At 40.5% G+C, this 18,885-nt stretch overlaps 1 protein-coding gene across 1 annotated transcript in view; it reads left to right on the top strand.

Annotated features, from left to right (window-relative positions):
* Positions 1-18,885, top strand: part of vwa5b2 (von Willebrand factor A domain containing 5B2) — a 30,582-nt gene that overhangs the window by 5,072 nt on the left and 6,625 nt on the right. The window contains exons 4-16 of the mRNA XM_088345498.1: positions 920-1,142; positions 1,260-1,420; positions 2,079-2,210; positions 2,270-2,394; positions 3,851-4,027; positions 6,211-6,324; positions 7,363-7,565; positions 10,439-10,553; positions 10,619-10,804; positions 11,638-11,839; positions 13,499-13,788; positions 16,226-16,445; positions 18,298-18,636. Coding sequence (XP_088201624.1) covers positions 920-1,142; positions 1,260-1,420; positions 2,079-2,210; positions 2,270-2,394; positions 3,851-4,027; positions 6,211-6,324; positions 7,363-7,565; positions 10,439-10,553; positions 10,619-10,804; positions 11,638-11,839; positions 13,499-13,788; positions 16,226-16,445; positions 18,298-18,636 — 2,487 coding nt within the window. The remainder of the gene's footprint in view (positions 1-919; positions 1,143-1,259; positions 1,421-2,078; positions 2,211-2,269; positions 2,395-3,850; positions 4,028-6,210; positions 6,325-7,362; positions 7,566-10,438; positions 10,554-10,618; positions 10,805-11,637; positions 11,840-13,498; positions 13,789-16,225; positions 16,446-18,297; positions 18,637-18,885) is intronic.

Here is an 18,885-nt window from a genome sequence, read left to right as displayed (position 1 = left end):
CCCCGACCACGCTTCGTTTTCCTGTCCCGGCTTCCCGACTTGCTTTTGATCCCAAACTACGCTTCGTTTTCCTGTCCTGGCTCCCTGATCTGCTCCCGATCTAACACCACGCTTCGTTCTTCTGTCCCGGCTACCCGACTTGGCACCAGTCACCGGCCGTGAGGGCTTTCCGCTCCTCCTTTTTCCTCTCGCCCTGACTTCCCCGATCCCTTAACAAAGCATTGTGTGAAACGTTACGCATTTAGGTCCACTGCTTGTTCCAGTTGTGACATCTTGAAAAGCTAAAAAAAATGGAAACAAAAGAAAAAATGACATTAAAAATTAATTATAAAAAAATCTGAAAAATAATTGTGCGAGAGAAAGAAAAAAATACAAAAGAAAAAAAAACATTTAAATCCTGGAAGAAAATGTACAAGCAAGACAAATATGTTTAAAAAGTAAAATAAAAAAAAATCCAGCAAATAAACATCTAACAGAAATAGATTTATTTAAAAATAACATTTTAAAATAGGGAAAAAAACCTACAACGCGAGACATAATTACTGGAGAAATAAGTACAAAAAAATATATATTTTTTTTCAAATTTCCAAATAACACAAAGAAAAATCCCTTATAGAATTATACTTGAAAAATAAGTCACAAAAAAAAGTAAAATGACAAAAACAAAATATGTAAAAGAAATACATTAAAAACAAATAATTGTAAAATAAAAAAACAAAAATATAAATAGCTGAAAGGAATTTTTTAGAGAAATAAGTTTCTAAAATGTATAAGGTACTATGCATAAATTGGCTCATTCTGTTAAAAGACAATACAAAAGTAGCAGGAAATGGATCCATTTTACCCTAGTTTGCATTTCAGTGTTTTTTTTAGGCTGCCTCCAGTTTGTGATAGAGAAATTCAAGTGTTTTTCTCTCAGGGCATCTCATCCTGGATGAAGACCTGGAACGAACTACCTTCATGGTGGGCACGGGGATGATCGGGCCCATGGACGTGGTGTCCATCGTCGTGAAGACCTCCTTGGAACTACCCACCTTGGAAAATGGAGCCATCCGCATTGTTTACCCCGCATTACTGACGCCTGTGGTCAGCCATATGGCCGCCGGGAAAAGTGAAATTGCTGGGAAATCCGAAGACGCCAGGTGGACAAAATAAGCACCTTACTCCAAACTAATTTGAATATTCTGTGCAGTTATCGCCACTTGCATGCACTAGATCTCCTAAAAAGTGTTTTTTGTCGTTTCCGTGTTTGTCACCAGCCCGACCAGCTGTTTTAGCGGCACTTCTGGAAAATCTGATCGAGTTGCGGATTCCGAGCGGCAATACTACGCCCACGCCATCTTTAGCAGACCGGCGGCCAGTTTGGCGCCTTATGAACTTAACTTCCAACTATTGGTTCGAGGTGCTTGTCTTCTGGCAGGTACTTGCTTGCATTTTGCTTTTATTAGGTATGTTAGTAAGGTATGACTCGGCTTTATATATCTTATTTTTGTATTGTTTTATAATAAAAAAGTATGATATTTAATGTTTATATACAGATTTGATATCATTTGACCTGTTATAACGATCACAAGTAGATAATTGGTATATAAAAAGAAAGAAAAATAGCATATAGAATATTTTGTCAACTCGTTTTCATAATCCAAATGCTTTTGAATGACTCATTCAGATTGGAAAGAATAAATCTTCAACATCATTACTTGCCTTAATCATGTAGGTTAAGGGTATCATATTATTTGAAACACCCAGTATTTTTATGTTAAGATTTTTATTTTTATTTAATTTTATTTTGAATTTTCTATTATATTATTTTTTTTATATATTTTTTGATATATTTATGTATTTTTATCTATTTATTTTGCTGACTTTATATTATTTTACTTTTGTATATTTGTATATTTATCTAATTATGTATTTTGGAATATTTATTTTTATAATATGTATTTTGGATTTTCTTAGTATTTTTAATTTCAATTTTTTATATATTTTAATTTTCATATAAAAAAGAATAATCTCCTTTATATCTCTATTTGTGTTTTTGAGGGTTGTTTTTTTTCCAATTTCCGACCGTAACTCAGGTCTGGAGAGCCCAACTCACGCCCTTCGAGCGGACGCCGACCCGAGCGCCCAAAGCGCCTGGGCCACGTACATCACGCTAGCCCAGGAGCATCCCTACGACCGACACATCGAGATCATCCTGCACCTCAGTGGTGAGCGCCGATACTTCGATATCGTCCTTGGATAACGCTGTTTTTGGTTTTCTCGGCAGAACCTCACAGCCCGTTGGTCGTCGTGGAGAAAGGACGACTTTCTTTTCACCAGTACGAGCGGCAAATCCTCGCTCGACGCGACTTCCTGCGCAGCACCAGAAAAGATCCCGAAGCTGAGAGGAAGGTTGGCCGAAATTTTGCTTGCAATGAAGAATGCTTAAATCACAAGGGTTTGGGTTATTTTGACTATTGAACACTTGCAAATAGAAAGGCCTATGATGCCAAAGTTGGCATATTTTGACTATTGAACGCAAAGATGAATGTTTATAATGCCAGGGTAGGTTTATTTTTAGTGTTGAATGCCTGCAAAGAATATTGCTTAAATACCAGGGTTGCCTTATTAAGAAAATTAAATCCTTGTAAGAAAGAGTTGTTTTATTGAACATTCACAATAATAAAGAATGTGTATAAAGACAGGGTTGTGTTATTTTGAATATTAAACGCTCACAAGTAATGATTTTCCCACCTTGGGATTCGAGTTTTAAATAAGAAAATCCTTTCATGTTCATTAGGAATTTTCTTTCACATTTGTTTTTATTCTGCTTGCAATCAAGAATGTGTGTAACAGCAGGGTTAGCTTATTTTGACTATTTAACACTTGCATAAAAGAATGCCAATCGTCCCAGTTTTTTTTTTATTTTTAGCATGGAGCGCTCGCAGAGAACAATGCTTACAATGTTAGGGTTGGCTTTTTTGACTATGGAACACTTGCAAAAAAGTGTTCATAAGGACAGGTTTGGTTTATTTTGAGTATTGAATGCTCGTAAAGATTGATTATGAGGCCAGGGTTGGTTGAAATTAAATAGAGAACGCTTTCAAAAAATAAATGTATCGATTCAGGGTTGGTTTATTTAGACTTTTGAATACTTACTAATAATTATTATCTTAAAGCTGGGGTTGGTTTGTTTTGGCTATTGAATGCTTGCAATAATACGATATTTACAATTCCAGGAAGGGTTTATTTTAATGCTTTCAAATGAATGTTTAAAACTGCTAGGTTGTCTTTTTTTGACTATTGAACACTTGCAAAGAAAAATGCTTAGAAGTCCAGGGTTGGTTTATTTTAATTATTACTGAGCACTTGCAAAAGGTATGTTTGTAACGCCATGGTTGATCTATTTGTGATGACTGTTTTGGTCATTTTTACCATTTTCTAATCGTGTTAATGTTACTGATAAGACCAGAATGTATTGTTTTTTTTAGGAATTCGTGTAAGAATATTTTTTTCCTCCTTGCAATAGAAAATACGTATCATGCCAGGGTTGGCTTGTTTGACTTCAAACACTTGCAAAGAAGAAGGCTTATAATGTCAGGGTTTTTTGTTTTGACTATTGAAGGCTCGCAAAGAAAAAGGGTTGTTTTATGTTGAGTTCTTAACGCTGGCAAAGAAGAACATCAGGGTTGTTTTATTTTGACAATTGAACACTTTCCAAGAAAAATACTTATAATGTCAGGATTGGTTTATTTTGAGTGGTGAATGCTTATAAAGAACATACTTATAATACTAGGTTTAGCTTATTTTAATTATTACTGAGTGTCTAATAAAGTAATATAAGAGTATGTGTTACTTTCTGTGGCAGGTGGAGTTTGTGCGTAAGCGCTACCACAAAGACATCCTGAGCAACCCGGTTCTGATGCTGAATTTCTGCCCCAATTTCTCGGGGGAACCTCAAGAACTGAACCGGGCCACCCGAGAGATCTTCTTTCTCGTCGACTGGAGCGCCGCCATGAGCGCGGTCAACGTCCGTCGTATCAAAGTGAGATCGAGACCCTCGGGATGCGGCGACCTCGCCTTACATCGTTTTCACTTTACGGTGTGGAATAAGACTTATTGGGGTGGACAATTGATAAAGTTAAAACTTATATGAACTCTATGTTGGCAGAATTAAACAAATAAAAACAAGCATTAAGGTAAATAAAATTTATTAGCATTGGTGATGGCCCGAACGCCACTCGCCCCGGCTGGGCTCCCGGCCACACTGGGCGCCCCCGTGTGTCTAGTTAACTTTAGTCACACAGGAAACAGATAAATACACCGGAAATGCAACTTCAAAATAAAAGAGTACAAAACTGATAAACGTACATGAACCGTTACTACATGTGTGTGTGTGTGTGAAAGGTTGTTTTTATATTTAGGAATATAAAAAGTTATATTCACACAGTGAATTCTGAGAAATGTTACAACCAAAACGACCACCCTATCAACCCTCATGACTGCATTTTTTTCAAATGTTAAAAAAGACATTTTCTTAAAAAAGTTTACGGTGCCTTATAGCGGGGTATTGAGACCTATGTCAACGCGTAGCCGATGCCTTCTGAACCCCGGGTACCCCAGAAATAAACATTGGAATTACAAAAATGTTTATCAAGACTAGGTGGCAGCATGTGTTGGCCTGGAGAGATGGGCGCCACCAGGCTGTACTTGCCCAAGACACAACACAGTAAATGGTGGCCCTACCACCCTCATGTGCAATATATTTGCATAGGATTATTTAACATCCCAAATAAATATCCCTGTTAAATAAACATTATATTTTGCATGATGTGACTTGAGCTGGTACAGTAGAGTAAGTGTGTGGATGCAGTGGTGGGATTTCAAAACATTCACTTTCTTGCCCTTAGAAGATTTCCTCACTTTAACCACCTCCTTATTTTAAATAATTTTCTCGATTTGTTACTTTCGTCCTTAGCTAGGGTAACGATGCATGTCCCTTTTTCGTATTTGTTATCCCAAGCTTTGTTTCCATTGTTATCATGTTTTTGCTTCCCCATTTAATCATCACTGCACGCCTTGGGTCTCATAGGTAAACAAAATCAACAAAAAAAGTTTGTGACACAGACCAGAAACGGACACATGACCCAATAGCGCTCGTTTTCTCAGTTTTTATTAATAAAGAGGGAGAGCAGGGCTTGCTTTCACGATCCAATGGCTGACGGACAAAAGGAGCGAGAGGTGCGGAAGTGGCACTTCCGTGTCTGGCGAAGAGGATCGGAGACAGGCGGGAATAGCAAGTCGTTGGCCAAGACTGGAGAGCAAAGGCGGTGTCAAGTTCGGAAACGAGATCGGCAACAGGAAGCAGGCAGGTAACGGGGCAAAACAGGTCAGGTAACAGGCAGGCAGAACGGGGCGAAGTCAGGTCTGTAAACAGGTTGGCAACGAAGATCAGGCAGAGAAAAGCAGGGCAGGAACAGAGTCGGACGAAAAGGCTTACTGAGCTGGTGGCAACAGTTCGCTTAACGATCTGACGGCTTCCTCTTGGAAGCCGGGGGTTTAAAAAGAGTGCATCAGCCAATCACCTGTCCAGGTTGTTGGCGCCAATCAAGCAGTCGCAGGTGCTCTGAATCGGAAATCATGACAGTTTGTTTCACAAGATTCTGAAATAAACGAAGTGAATAAAAGGCATTGTGGGAGAGAGTTCAGCCAATAGCCTATCCGCATCCTTATGACGCTGTAACGTAAATAAATAGCAGACCAGGATCTTACAGTATATGGCATGGATCAATAGCAGACAGGCGTACGCACCAACTTGCAAAATTCAACATTTTTAAATCATCATTCATCGTTATGGTGGGCAGAAAAAACATTGTAAAGTTAAAACTTCGTAAAACGGGTTTGCCGTATCCCAGGGGTTTACTGTTCATGCAATCCGAACACCTGACCAATAGCTGACAAACATCTTAAGACTATCAAGATTGTACGTTTTTTAGCACACAAAATAATTAGTTGTTGATGTCGTATGGTAGGTAAAATGCCTTAACCAGGGGTCGAAAAATATCGTATTCCACATCGGTAAGTGAAAACTTTGTATGGTGGGGACGCCCTAACTCGGGTATGATTTGGATTATTTGGTTACTAGGTGGGTTGTTGGGTTAGCTGGTTGCTTGATTGACAAACTGATATTTTGTTTGAATGAGTGATTGATTTATTGATTGATTGCAGGAAGCCCTGGCGGTGGCGCTAAAGAGCATCCCTACGGGTACCCTCCTCAACATGGCGGGCTTCGGCACCAACCCCTTAAAGCCTCTCTTCACAGCTAGCAAACTCTGCACCGATGTGAGTGGAAATTAGGAAGGGGGTGGGTTCGTGGGGGGATAATGGAGCTGTACGTTGCCCCAAGGCAGATGTTTTCCACTCATTTAGGACCGCCTGCTTTTTAATCACACAGCAGGTCCGTTCTCCCGGTTTCCGTGGCAACAAAGGATCAGGTTCAGCCCACGTGAGAACAAAATGTTTTGTGCCGCCTCACCTGAGCAGAGTGTGACCTTTATGGGATTTCTGTTTGGACCAAAATAGGGCTTACGGGCCACATAAGGCCAGTTGGGCTTTTTAATCTGGCCCACTGAGGAAATATTTTAAAAGTTGAACACATTTTTTGTTTTGGTGCCACTCTTGTCCCAAATTTCTCTTCCATTTTTGCATGATTTATCACATTTCCTGGATTATAAACAGAATCATTCTTATATATCATATACAGTGTTGGGAATAACGTCGTTATAAATAATGCCGTTACGTAACGACGTTATTTTTCAGTAATAGGGTAATCTCAATAATTATTATTTTCTTCCGTTGCAACGGCATTACTGTTCCTGACGGCCAAAAGCAGTGCGTTACTTTGCCTTCGAGGTAAGATCCGGCCTAAAACCTCCAGCCCGACCCTGCCTGCGGGTATAAAGGCCCAAACCAGCCGGAACCTGACCAATTAACTTAATTGAGTGAACCTGTAGCTGCAGTCGAAATCCATTATCCCTATTCAACTTTTGTGAGCTGAAAGCAAGGGCCAGCAGAACACTTTTACTTCAGGCCGGGTTATTTGTGGCCTGCCTGAAATGGACTACGCGGTTTTGGCCACAATCCATTATCCCCACTCGAGAGCAGGGGGCCAGAAAAAGCAAATTTGTGTCGCATCTGGCAGTTCTCTTTTCTAATATTTCCAGCGAAAAAGATAAGCACCCGTGCAGCCGAGATCCATTATCCCTATTCAACTTTTGTGAGCTGTGAGCAGGGGACGGCAGAACGCATGTTAAAAATAGGGGGAAGGAGGGCTAGTTAGCGATGTTTAGATAATAGAAAAGTAGAATGTTTTTTCTTTAGGTGACCCTGATGCAGGCCTGCGAGTACATCCAGAGGATGAGGACCAACGTGCGAGGTAACGGCCTGCTAGGGGCGCTGTCCTGGCTCTACCGCCAGCCCATGGAGCGAACCTACCCCCGTCAAATCTTTGTTATTACCGACGGCGCCAAAAACAACGTTGCAAAGGTTCTGGAGATGGTCCGGCGGAACAACTGCGCCGGCAGGTACTGGTCCATTTTCCACACAACAAAAAATGAGACACAGAACCCAAAATAGCTGATCCATATTTCAGCTGCACCCATGAATCTGCTTAAGCGCTCCCCACACTAATAAAAGTCATTCCTCCATTGACCCCTCCCTCACAGTTTCCTCAATCGTGCACAAAAACAACATAATGGTCTGATTAGTATTCTGCGCTTGAACCGACCTACCCACAAGTCTTCCAAATTGACATATTTTGGTATTTGTCTTACATGCAATTAATTACTATGACCATATGAGACTTCAAACTTTAAACCGTGACTAAAAAAAGTGGAGCTTGAAGGAAGTAATACTCTAAACATAATTGTATTTGAGCTTTAAATGATCGATTTTTCAGTTCACTGATATGAATAATGATTGATCAGTCCAGAAAGAAAACAGTAGAGACACACTGATAAATAATGTACATATTTCATACAAACTAACTACATGACAAAGGAGAATTGAACCACACAAAAGCATAAAATGACATTGTAGACACGAGCCCTGGTAGTCTTAGAAAACAGGAACGTGGGAAGAAACTGGGAAGCAATCATGAAATCATTGACCCATAAACGGTGGTATAACACTATTTATTTAAATGATCAGGAATTATTTTCATATTATTTCTGAAATGAATTATTATTAGTCCCTACTGTCAGGACCAGAACGGAAACGGAACCCAATTGCGTAACGTTTACCACAAGTTTTATTAAAGGAAAGAGGAAGGGCTGCGCCCACGAGCCGGTGTTCGCTGGACGCGGGAAGCAAGTTGCTCTCGCACTCGGGTTGTGATCCGAACACGGAAGTGGATCTTCGGTAGCGAGTGATGACGGTGTCAGGGACGGAAAAACTGGTCGGTAGCCGGGACAGGAGAGCAAAAACGTGGTCGGGGTCGGAAACAGGTCGCAAGCCGGGACGGGAGAGCAGACGTGGTCGGGATCAAAAACGGGTGGTAAGTCGGGACGGAAGAGCAGGCGTGGTCGGGATCAAAACGGGTCGTAGCTGGAGACAAACGGGACAGGCGGGAGTCAGGGTCGAATAAAGGCTTGCCTTGTATACACGGAGATTCGCAGACAGACTGACCAAAGGAGAGTGACAGGACTGGGTTTAAATAGGAGGGAAGCCAATCTGTCAATGAGCCGCAGCTGGTGCCACATGGACGGGGCCAATTGGGGGCCATGGCAACCATGACGTCTGCACCAAAACAGTGAATTGTGTAATCCTTTCCTGCCTACCTTTGAGTCAGACTAAGCAGCACGTTATTCTTGCATGGTTAAGAAAAAAAATCCCTGATGTCACACGCGCCACCCACTGTTTAAGAGAAACTTGTTAAGCCTCATTACAGGCTTTAGTACTCTTAACGGTTAAATACAGTACACAAATACAATATTGTAATAAAGTTTTTACAGAGTAGACGAGATTTTCAACTGAAGGAAGGAATGGCATTGTGGGAGCTAATTTAGCAGACCATATATCTGCATTTTCATCAGCCAAAAGGAGACAGGCATCTTTTAGCTGTAGCTAACTGTGGGTTTATTCATTTTTGGGCAAATTTGTTGTTGATGTCTGGAGAAATTCGATAAAGAGGGGCCGCAAAGTATTATAATCCACATTGTAAAGTGTAAACGTTGGAAAGCGCGGTGGCCATATCCCAGGGGTCTACTGAATTGAATTAAATGAATTGTCTTTATTATTATTGATAACAACGTAGTGAAACATTGTATGCAACAATATTAGACAAGGCACTCCAGGGTAAACATATAATAAAGACTTAAAAAAGAGAAAAAAAAGAAAAGACTGATAAATTGGCAAAAATATTTACAACGTAGTGCTTAGAAACTTGCCGAAGTTATAATAATAGTGCAAGGAAAACATAGTACGTCGTAACAATGGTGCAAAAATATTAGCTTACTGGAATAATAATCATAAAAAAAAAACTAAAAATTTTGGAGCATGACCTCAGCAAAAACTAAGGAAGAATTAGTATGGGGAAGTCAACGTAACCTGGGGTCTACAACATTTAATTGTTTGATGATAGTAAAAAAATAAAGGTTTTTACGACATGGATTCTACCTACAACAGGTCCTAGTTGGAACTTAGCAACTAGTGAGGGAAACGTCATGGGTGGGGTCGCTCTATCCCGGGATTCTGCAGAATGTAATTGTATGATGATTGTTAAACGTTTATCAACGTTAACCATTTGGTGCTTTAATATCACTATTCACCACTAGATGGCAGACATGGTCCAATCAGGCCTGAGTGAACTCCTTTTTTAGGGTGCCCTTGTTTTATTACAGTCAGGTCCAAAGTCCAGCCCAGGGGCCTATTGCGCCCCGGTATCACATTTTCACTGGCCCCTGGCCTCTGTCATTAAATTAATAATGTGCAGTACGTCACTAATGTTGAAAATAAACTTGCACTATAAAAAAATTAACCATTTCACCAGATGCCCTTTGGCCAACTTGCCCTTGGCTTTCTGTGAGAACTTTACCCCACTCAATTTCCGACATGCTGACTGTTGATAAAAAAAGGAAAGTTGACTGTGAGGGCCGCAGCTTCCAGGACAAGTGGAAATTGGAGTCTTTTAATGCTCAAACCCGAAGCAAGTACCTAATTTGCCAAGAGACTTTGGCTGTTTTTTAAAAAAAATAACAAGAGGCACAGCAGCGCTTTTTCACGAGAATAAATGAAAATGCTACTAAGGCGAGCCACGAGGTCACAATGCTGATTGCCAAGCTCTGAATAGTGGGCCTTACGAATTTTCAGCTTTCCAAATCCAGCCCGTTTTTTTGAAAAGATTAGACACTCCCGATTTAATGAGATGTTTACAATTTTCCTTTAATAATCTCCACAGATGTTTCGGTTTGGGTCTCGGTCCTCGAGCGTGCCGGCGACTCCTGCAGGGCATCGCCAAGCTATCGGGAGGAACTAGTGAGTTTCTGGAGGAGGATGAAAGACTGCAACCTAAGGTCTGTTTCACCGCCACCTGGAGGCCAAACAATGCATTTCACATACTTTTATTGTTCTTGATTAGCTCATCAAGTCTCTGAAGAAAGCGCTCGAGCCCGTGCTAACTGATGTGCGGGTCGACTGGTACCTGCCAGAAAACATGGAGGCCCTCCTCTCGCCCAATGAGATTCCGGCGCTCTATCCTGGGAGTTGCTTGATTGGATATTGCACACTTTATGACATGACGGCGTTTAAAGCCAAAAAGAATGAGGTGAAGTCCATTATCATTCGCTTAAGCTCAGAGGGTTTTATTAAAAAAAATATTTGGGAACCTTTGTCAAAAATATTGAAGTGTGGCATCTGTAAGCCTTCAAGATCTTTGTATGCTTGCGTGATTGGAAACTACAAGAAGTTTTGTAGCTAACAGACTGTGCTTTTTTAAATTGAATTTAAATCTGATCTTTATCATTCAAAGATTACAATTTTGTCCAAAATACATACACTATGTGGTATTCGGTCCACAATTTTGTTTTTTTCCGTTTGCTTTTTTGTCTTCATTTGTTCAATTTCTACCTTCACATAATCCAATAAACTGTATTTGTATATCACTTTTTAGACATCAAATGCAACTACAATAAAACATTATTTTTTATTTTTTTTCTAATCTATGTTGAGTTTTCCATTTTTGTTTTTATTATCCGGTTCATTTATCTTAGTTGCACACAAAAAAATGATACAATGGACATTTACAAGGGCTTTTGTGTGAAATAACAGCACTCTCAATTTATCATAATTATTTTTTTTATTTTTACTTTTATTTTCACAAAATAAAATGTAAGAGTGAGGCATCTTGAATCTTCAAAGATCTTTGTATGCCTGTGTAAGTGGAAATAACCTTGATTTATTTTTTTCATTGTCATTTTCTCAGTTTCCAAAACGGTAAATTACATTTTATAAAATGGTGCATTACTAATCTAAAAAAAACAATTAAATTTATATGTGTTCATTGGTGTCAAAATTCTAAGTCTTATTTTTTTAAATTCAAATGTATGTACCGGTACATTTTTTAGTGTATTAATTTTTAATATAATATTCTTATTTCAGACTCAAGACCCTGACGACAAATTTCCACGTGACACTTCGGCAGCTCTGGTTTTCGAGGACGCTTCCCCTCCGACTTCGGAGATCATGTCGGCGTCGACGTGTCAGGGAGGAAACGATCTGCACGAGGCGCTAAGAGAAATTTCACGAGAAATCTCCTCAGAGTTCGCCTGCGCCAAAGACTCTGATGTAGATCCCGGCACTAGTGAGTCCTGTCAAAACGCGGAATGACTGTATTTTCCAATATACAAGGCGCACCCAAAAAACCCAAATTGGACAGAAACATGAACGCTGTTTAAAATAAATTTGTACAAAATTAATCACCAAATTAATCACCATTTGGCCAGATGATGGCAGTCTCCCTTTGGCCACCTTGCCTTTGATTTTCTGTGAGAATTTTAGCCCACCCTAATTTGACCCATGACTGTAAATTTAAAAAAAAAAGAAATTTGACTGTGAGGGGCGCCGCTTCTGGGACAAGTGGAAAATGGAGTGTGTTTTCAGCGTCCAAAGCAACTATGTCCGCCTTATTTGCCACAATGTGCTGTTTTCAAAGATTCTAATTTTAAGAGGTACTGCCAGACAAAACATGCTTACTGTGAAAAGGTGAAGCAACTGGGAGCTGTTTTAACGGCACAGTAAGACTTTGTCACGAGACCCTGCGGGTCAAATGAAAATGCTACAAAGGCGAGCTAGGAGGTCGCGACGCTCATCAGTGAATGTATTATAGACTGATCAAAGAATACCGATAGTCGGCCCTCACACATTTTCAGCTTACCAAACCTGGGCCGCTTTCTGAAAAGTTTGGACACCCCTGCTTTAAGTGTATGAAGTTGGTAATTGTCATACACAAATACTGTAAATACAGTAGCTTGTACTCTATTTTTGACTTAATGTGGTTTATAGTCCAGTGCACCTTATTTAGGAAAAATATATGACATAGACTACTTTGTGCCTTACTCCAAGCCGCCTTATAGTGTGGAAAATACAGTACATTTTTAGGTTTTGGTGAGAAAGACACACAAACTGAATGACATAACAGTTTCTTTGAGGGCAAAGGATTTAACAAAAGGCACTCTGCACATAGGAGGGGGGAGAAAACAGGTAGCAAAAAACAGCCTGGCAGAGTCTTATTGTGGCTTTCAAAATTTGTGAAGGTATACTCAACTAGTAGATAAGATCATGAACATCAAGGAGAAACAATGATGCAACAACTTTTGCTTAAATTCTAGATTCCTAATTAGAGTCAGGTGTAACTGATGAGGTCTGGGGTCCTCGGTAAATGGTAATATAAGCCAAAGATTTGATAAAAATGATTGGCAATTGATAGGGTTTTAAGTGCAAAATCTAATCTGGAATTACATATTTTTAATTAGAAGGACCCATTATAAAACAACTTGCATTTTTGGATAATTGCCAGCTTGTATTCCATCAATATCAGGTTCTGCTTCTCTCTTTTGCACCACTGCAAGTCTAGGGACCCATAGATAATAAGTACAGTACAAAAAAAACAGTAATGTGTCGGCGGTTCGCAAAGTCTCTAAGGAGCACACGAGATTCTAAACTGAACAAAGAGAAGGGCATTGTGGGAGGTAGTTCAGACAATCGCATATTGCCATCTTCATGATGCCATGACGCAAACTGATAGATGACCAGCATCTTTTATGATGTAGATAGCAGACAGGCATCTTGGAGATAGATTTAAATCGGAAACCGCAAAGTTTATTATTGTTGATGTCATATATTGGGGAAAATGTTGTAAAGAGGGACACAAAAACACAAAATATTTCACACTATATAGTGGGCGGGAGTGCCATATCTTGGGGTCTAAATTCTTTCATTTCTTTTCCTCATTTATTTGCAGTTCTGGCCCAGTCTAGTGACATCCGGACGAGGATCAAGGAGACTTCCTACATCAAGGAGCAGTATGTCCTGACTCGCTGCTCAGTCAGCAGCGAGCGTAGTCTGCCCTTAGCAAGTTCTGAAGCTACAAGCCGAGCCGGTCCGACTGAATCGGCACCAAGGACGCCGATTTTTCTGGACACAGGGTCCTTACCCCAAGGACTCGAGAAGATCGCCGATCCGGATCAGCGCTTGTCTTTGTCCCGCTGGGCGGACTCAGCGTGGCAGCAGAACCTCCAGGAAGTCTCTGCGGTGAACTTTTTCATGCATATAATATGAAAAATTATATGTGCAGACAGATGGACAGGCCCATTTTTACATTGTACGGTAGACACCCAAGATATGACGTTTCTGTCTCATGTCACTTTCACTTTAAGAGGTTTTGGGCCCCTATTTAGATAGATAGATAGATAGATAGATAGATAGATAGATAGATAGATAGATAGATAGATAGATAGATAGATAGATAGATACTTTGTTCATCCCCGAAGGGAAATTCACATTTCCAGCATTTACACCTTTTCCCATGTAATATGATATCAACAACCAAGTAAATGCATGCCCAAAAACGTAAAATCTGAACCTATTGCTCCATGTTACTGCATGTTGCTATAAGTGGGGACCGGAGGCCTGATGGCTTTTTTTTGCAGTTACTGTATTTCCACTTAAAATTAACTGCGCTCGTAAGGCTTCAATCCATCATCCCCCATCCCATATTTCTGCAAGCTGAGATGGGTAGAAGGCACTTTTGTAGGTAGTGGCGCCATTCTGTCACGTCTAAATTGAAAAGCACTGTTATGGCTGCAATCCATTATCCTCATTGCTGAGAGCAAGTCCCGGCAGAGCATTTTTTTTTCAGTTTGGGCAACTGCAGTGTGCCATTGTGGCCTTCTTAAATAGAACTGCGCTGTTTTGATCCATCATCCCGGGTTGATTATTGCTGAGAATGCAAGTAGAGAGAGCAAATGTGCATCATGCTTTGATGCTTTTTTTCTCGTTCTTTCCACCTAAAATGAACAGCACTTAAATTATATCCAACCCCCTATTGCTGCAGGAGGTGACTGGCAAAGTGCACTTTTCGGCCATTGTAGCCTGCCTCAATAGAACGACACTGTTTTGACTGTGATCCATTATCCCCAGTCGACTAATGTTGAGAGCAAGGGGCCAGCAGAGCAAATGGAGGGGAGGCAGTTTGGGCAGTGCTTCTTTGGGGATTTTAACATACACTTCGGATTTTCAGATAAACAAGGAATTACAGCAAAGGTGGGCAACCGAGTCCTCAATTGCCTGGATGTTTTTAATAATAATAATACACCGAAGGTTGCTGTACATATAGTAGGATACAACAATAAAGCAAAAATAAAACCATAGTAAAAGTAATAAATAGCAAATAAAACACAGTAGAATTAAAAGGGGGCTGTATGTGAGGCAGGTGATCAAGAAACGGCAATTCTGAAGAGGTAAGTTTTGAGTCCCGATTCAAAGCTGGACAGGGTGGCAGAATTTCGGAGGTCAGGCGCCAATGAGTTCCAGAGCTGGGGGGCAGAGCGGCTGAAAGCTCTCTTCCCCATGGATCTTTTTGGTGGTTTGTCTTCTCTTACCTTAGCTTATATAAATGATAGCCTGTTAACAATCTGTGCAGGAGCGTGATAATGATGCTGGTGATTGGAATTGCTTGTTTTGGAGCAGAGAAACTCCAAAAACATGCAGGACACCCACACCAAAAAGGAGCAATAATTTTATAAGAAGTAATCACAGATTAAAAACACTGATCAACTAGAAAGAAACAAAGAGAAGTTTCAATTCTGACCTTTTCTGTTTCTTGGCTACTTGAGTCTGCTAGGAGTTCAAAATAGGAAAGAATTGCCAATGTTCCACGTAGATATATAATGAAAAGCACAAATGCACACTAGCACGCACACAAAATAAGAGCAGCTGAATTATTTAACACAGGGGTGTCAAACTCATTTTAACTCTGGGGCCACACGATAGAACAAATATTCCGTCGGGGGCCGGACTAGTAGATTAAAGAGAAAGAAAAAGAGAGATCAAGAAACAAGAGAGAGAGGGAGGGAAAAGGAGAGAGGGTGGGACAAAGAAAACGAGAGAGGGAGAGAGCGTGAGAAACAAAAGAGATAAAAAGAGAAGTCGTGAGAGAGGGGGAAATAAAGGGAGCGGAACAAAGAAATCCAAAGAGAAATAGAAAGACAGAAGGAGAGAAAAGAGAAAAGAAAGCGCGAAGGGTGGGAAGAGAGAAAGAGAAAAGAGAGAAAAGGAAAAAAGGAAGTTAGAGCAAACGAAGTTAAAAAGACAGAGAGAGAAAGAAAGAGACAAAGAGCAACAAAAGGAAAAGAAAAAGAGAGACACACGAGTGAAAGAGACAGAGAGTGGGAGAAAAGGGGTGGAAAAGAGGGGGAGAGAGAGAAAGATAAAGAAATAGAAGTACAGTGTCTTTGTTCGAGGCACCTTTCTTTGGCAACATCAAGTTGACATATTTCAACCTGCAGCATGTTTTTCTCTTGCGCTTCTCTGAGTTTTGTCTCGCGGGCCGTATTCAATCCCTTAGCGGGCCTGATCTGGCCCGCGGGCCGCCTGTTTGACACCTGTGATTTAACACATCAGTTGCTTCAACTTTGGTTAGGGGGGGTTCAGGCGCAATTCAATCAACATATCTTGCTTCTGGGTGCAGAGCGAAGACCAACCACATCTGAGACAAAAATCTCTGGCCCGTTCCACCATGGCTGTCAGAAGTTTGTCCTCACCCCAGGGCGAGCTGGAGATGCATCGCCTCAGGAGAGCTCTGGAAACTGTTTCTTTCCACCAAACTCTCGGAGGCAAACTGGAGGAAAGCGATGGCGAGAATAAGAAAGAATCAGAGACGCCGTCCCACCCCAGCCTCGACCACTCCAGTGAGTCTTTTAACATCCCTCTTTTTTGCTTATACAGTAAACCCCGGGATACAAATTGTTGTATAGCCAGGCATAAAACCTATAATTTGTTATAAATACACATTAAAACTGTAAAATAACAAAATAGTATATAGTATGTACTTAGCATATGTAATATACGTGCTTGTAATAATATAATGTAATGAATACATGTAGAGGAAAAATGACATTTGACATTTATGTCACATGAATTGAGCTGGTCCAGTGGAATACCAGGTGGATGCAGGGGAGGTGGAGATAGCAGATTCAAATAAAAACCGATTTTAAAACTTACATTTGTGAAGAATGTCATGCCCTTAGAAGTTTTCATTTCTTTAATGGGCTCCCAATTCATAACAAATGTCCCGATCATTGAACGGTTACGAAGATTTTGTCATGTCCTGCACGGTTGTCATGGCGCCCAGCTGGCCCCGCCCCTTGACACCGGCTGACCTGCATTTCCCTGATTACTGCTATGGGTACTTAAACGTCCCTTTTGGAACTGCCCTTTGCCAGATCATTGTTTACCCTTGTTGAAAACCTGTTCATGCCTGTTTGATACCTGTTTATTTCTGTTGTGCTTGTTGGACTTTGTTGCACTTCGGTGTAACATTCTGAGAGATTCCTGCAAGTTCTGTGCCTACGTGGGTTTCCTCCGGGGACTCCGGATTCCTCCCACATTCCAAAAACATCCATGTCAAGTGAATTGGCTGGTCCAAATTGTCCCTAGGAGTGGATGAGGGAGCGAATTGTCTGTCTCTGTGTGCCTTGTGACTGGCTGGCAACCAGTTCAGGGTATCACCTGCCCAAAGCCCGAAGATAGCTGGGATGGGCTCCAGTACCCCCGTGACCCTACTGAGGATAAGCAGTGCAGATAATGGATGGATAGATGTTTTTAGCATTGTTTTCCAACTGCTAGCCATGTTATGAGCTTCTCGCATCCCGATTATTCACAGCCACTCTTGCCTATTTTAATTTGGCTGATAGAAATATTTTTTTTGCGCCTTGGAAGATAAGATTATACAACTTTATTCAGAGTCAATATTTTTTTCTACTTAGTTTGTTATTCGCGAAAGGTAAAAACAAAATTAATTAATAGCCATATCCAAGCACTATCAAATAAATCACAAATGACATTTTTGCACTGACGAACCCCTTAGCGGTAATTTTAGAGAAATGGACCTTTTTACTTAAGATATTTCAAATCGATATGCAAATTTTCTTGCAATTTGGCTTTCTTTAAAGCAACAAAAGGATTTAATTCTATAATACTGGAACAGGAAGTTTTTTTCTGCCACTCTTTACAGCATTTTCCCCGCTACACGACAAGAACCATTATTTTAGTGAGTTTGTAGTGATCAGGGTTGGGTAGGGTTACTTTAACTGGATTACTTTCAATGACTTTTGGATGACTCCAATACCAAATATGCTAATAAAAGACACAAGAAACTAAATATGAATAAAATGATGACTCACAACACGTGGTAAGCTTTCTCTCCTGGCTTTGATCTCTTTGATCTCTGGCAAAACTAACATAAAATGCGACAGAAACAAAATGAAAATAAATCCAAACAGCTTGCCAACATCATTTTTGCCGTTCCATGTATTCCGTTACTCCCCAAGCCTGCACAAAATTTTGTAATTGTATTCATATTTAGTTTCTTTTGTCTTATATTAGCATATTTGGTATTGGTGTAATCCAAAAGTAATTGAAAGTAATCCAGTTAAAGTAACCCTTCCCAACCCTGGTAGTGATGTTAATTAGAGAATCAAAAGCATGCCAACCATGGAAACAAAGCGGGTAATCTCTTGCAATTCTCCTCCCGTCCAACAGGCGGACTCCTTTTCCCCGCCTCTCCTCTGGACTGGGACAACTTGACGGACCCGGAGTCCCTTTTCACTGCCGTCCCCTTGGAGGAGCCTCAACCGGGTCACTGCCGCTCACTTATTCACGGCGTACTGGGCGACAAAGCCCTTTCGTGGGAGGTTACGGTCGACCTGGCTCACCTCTTGGTCCCTGAGGTCCAGAAGGCCTCGGCCGGGTCAGGAACCAAAAGCGATACAACCGGGAGAGAGAGAGAATCTTGGGAGGAGATCCTTCACCAACTGACGGCTCGTTCTGTCATACGAGATTTTGAGAAAATGGCTGAAAAAGAGAACCAAGCTGGACATGGTTAATTATCTTCTTGTGCTACAATTTGGGTCAAAAAACAAAATGGCCGGTGGCAATTTGATATTTCAGGGTTGTTTTGAAGAAATTGACAGATTTTTTTTAAAAATAATAATTTTTTTTTTTTTTTAGAAATTTAACCAAATTTTACTGGTTTCCTTTAAGAACTGTATATTTTTGTAAAGTATTTTTAATGTAGATTCAACTAGACAATTTTTTAAAGCTTGATTGAAAACAAATGAGTAATTTTTT

This window comes from Urocampus carinirostris, chromosome 1 (assembly GCF_059441175.1).
Source record: "Urocampus carinirostris isolate Australia breed hairy pipefish chromosome 1, RoL_Ucar_1.0, whole genome shotgun sequence".
NCBI classification, from domain to species: Eukaryota; Metazoa; Chordata; class Actinopteri; order Syngnathiformes; family Syngnathidae; genus Urocampus; species Urocampus carinirostris.
Note: the sequence above shows the minus strand (reverse complement) of the source record. Positions and strands in the feature narration are given on the sequence as shown.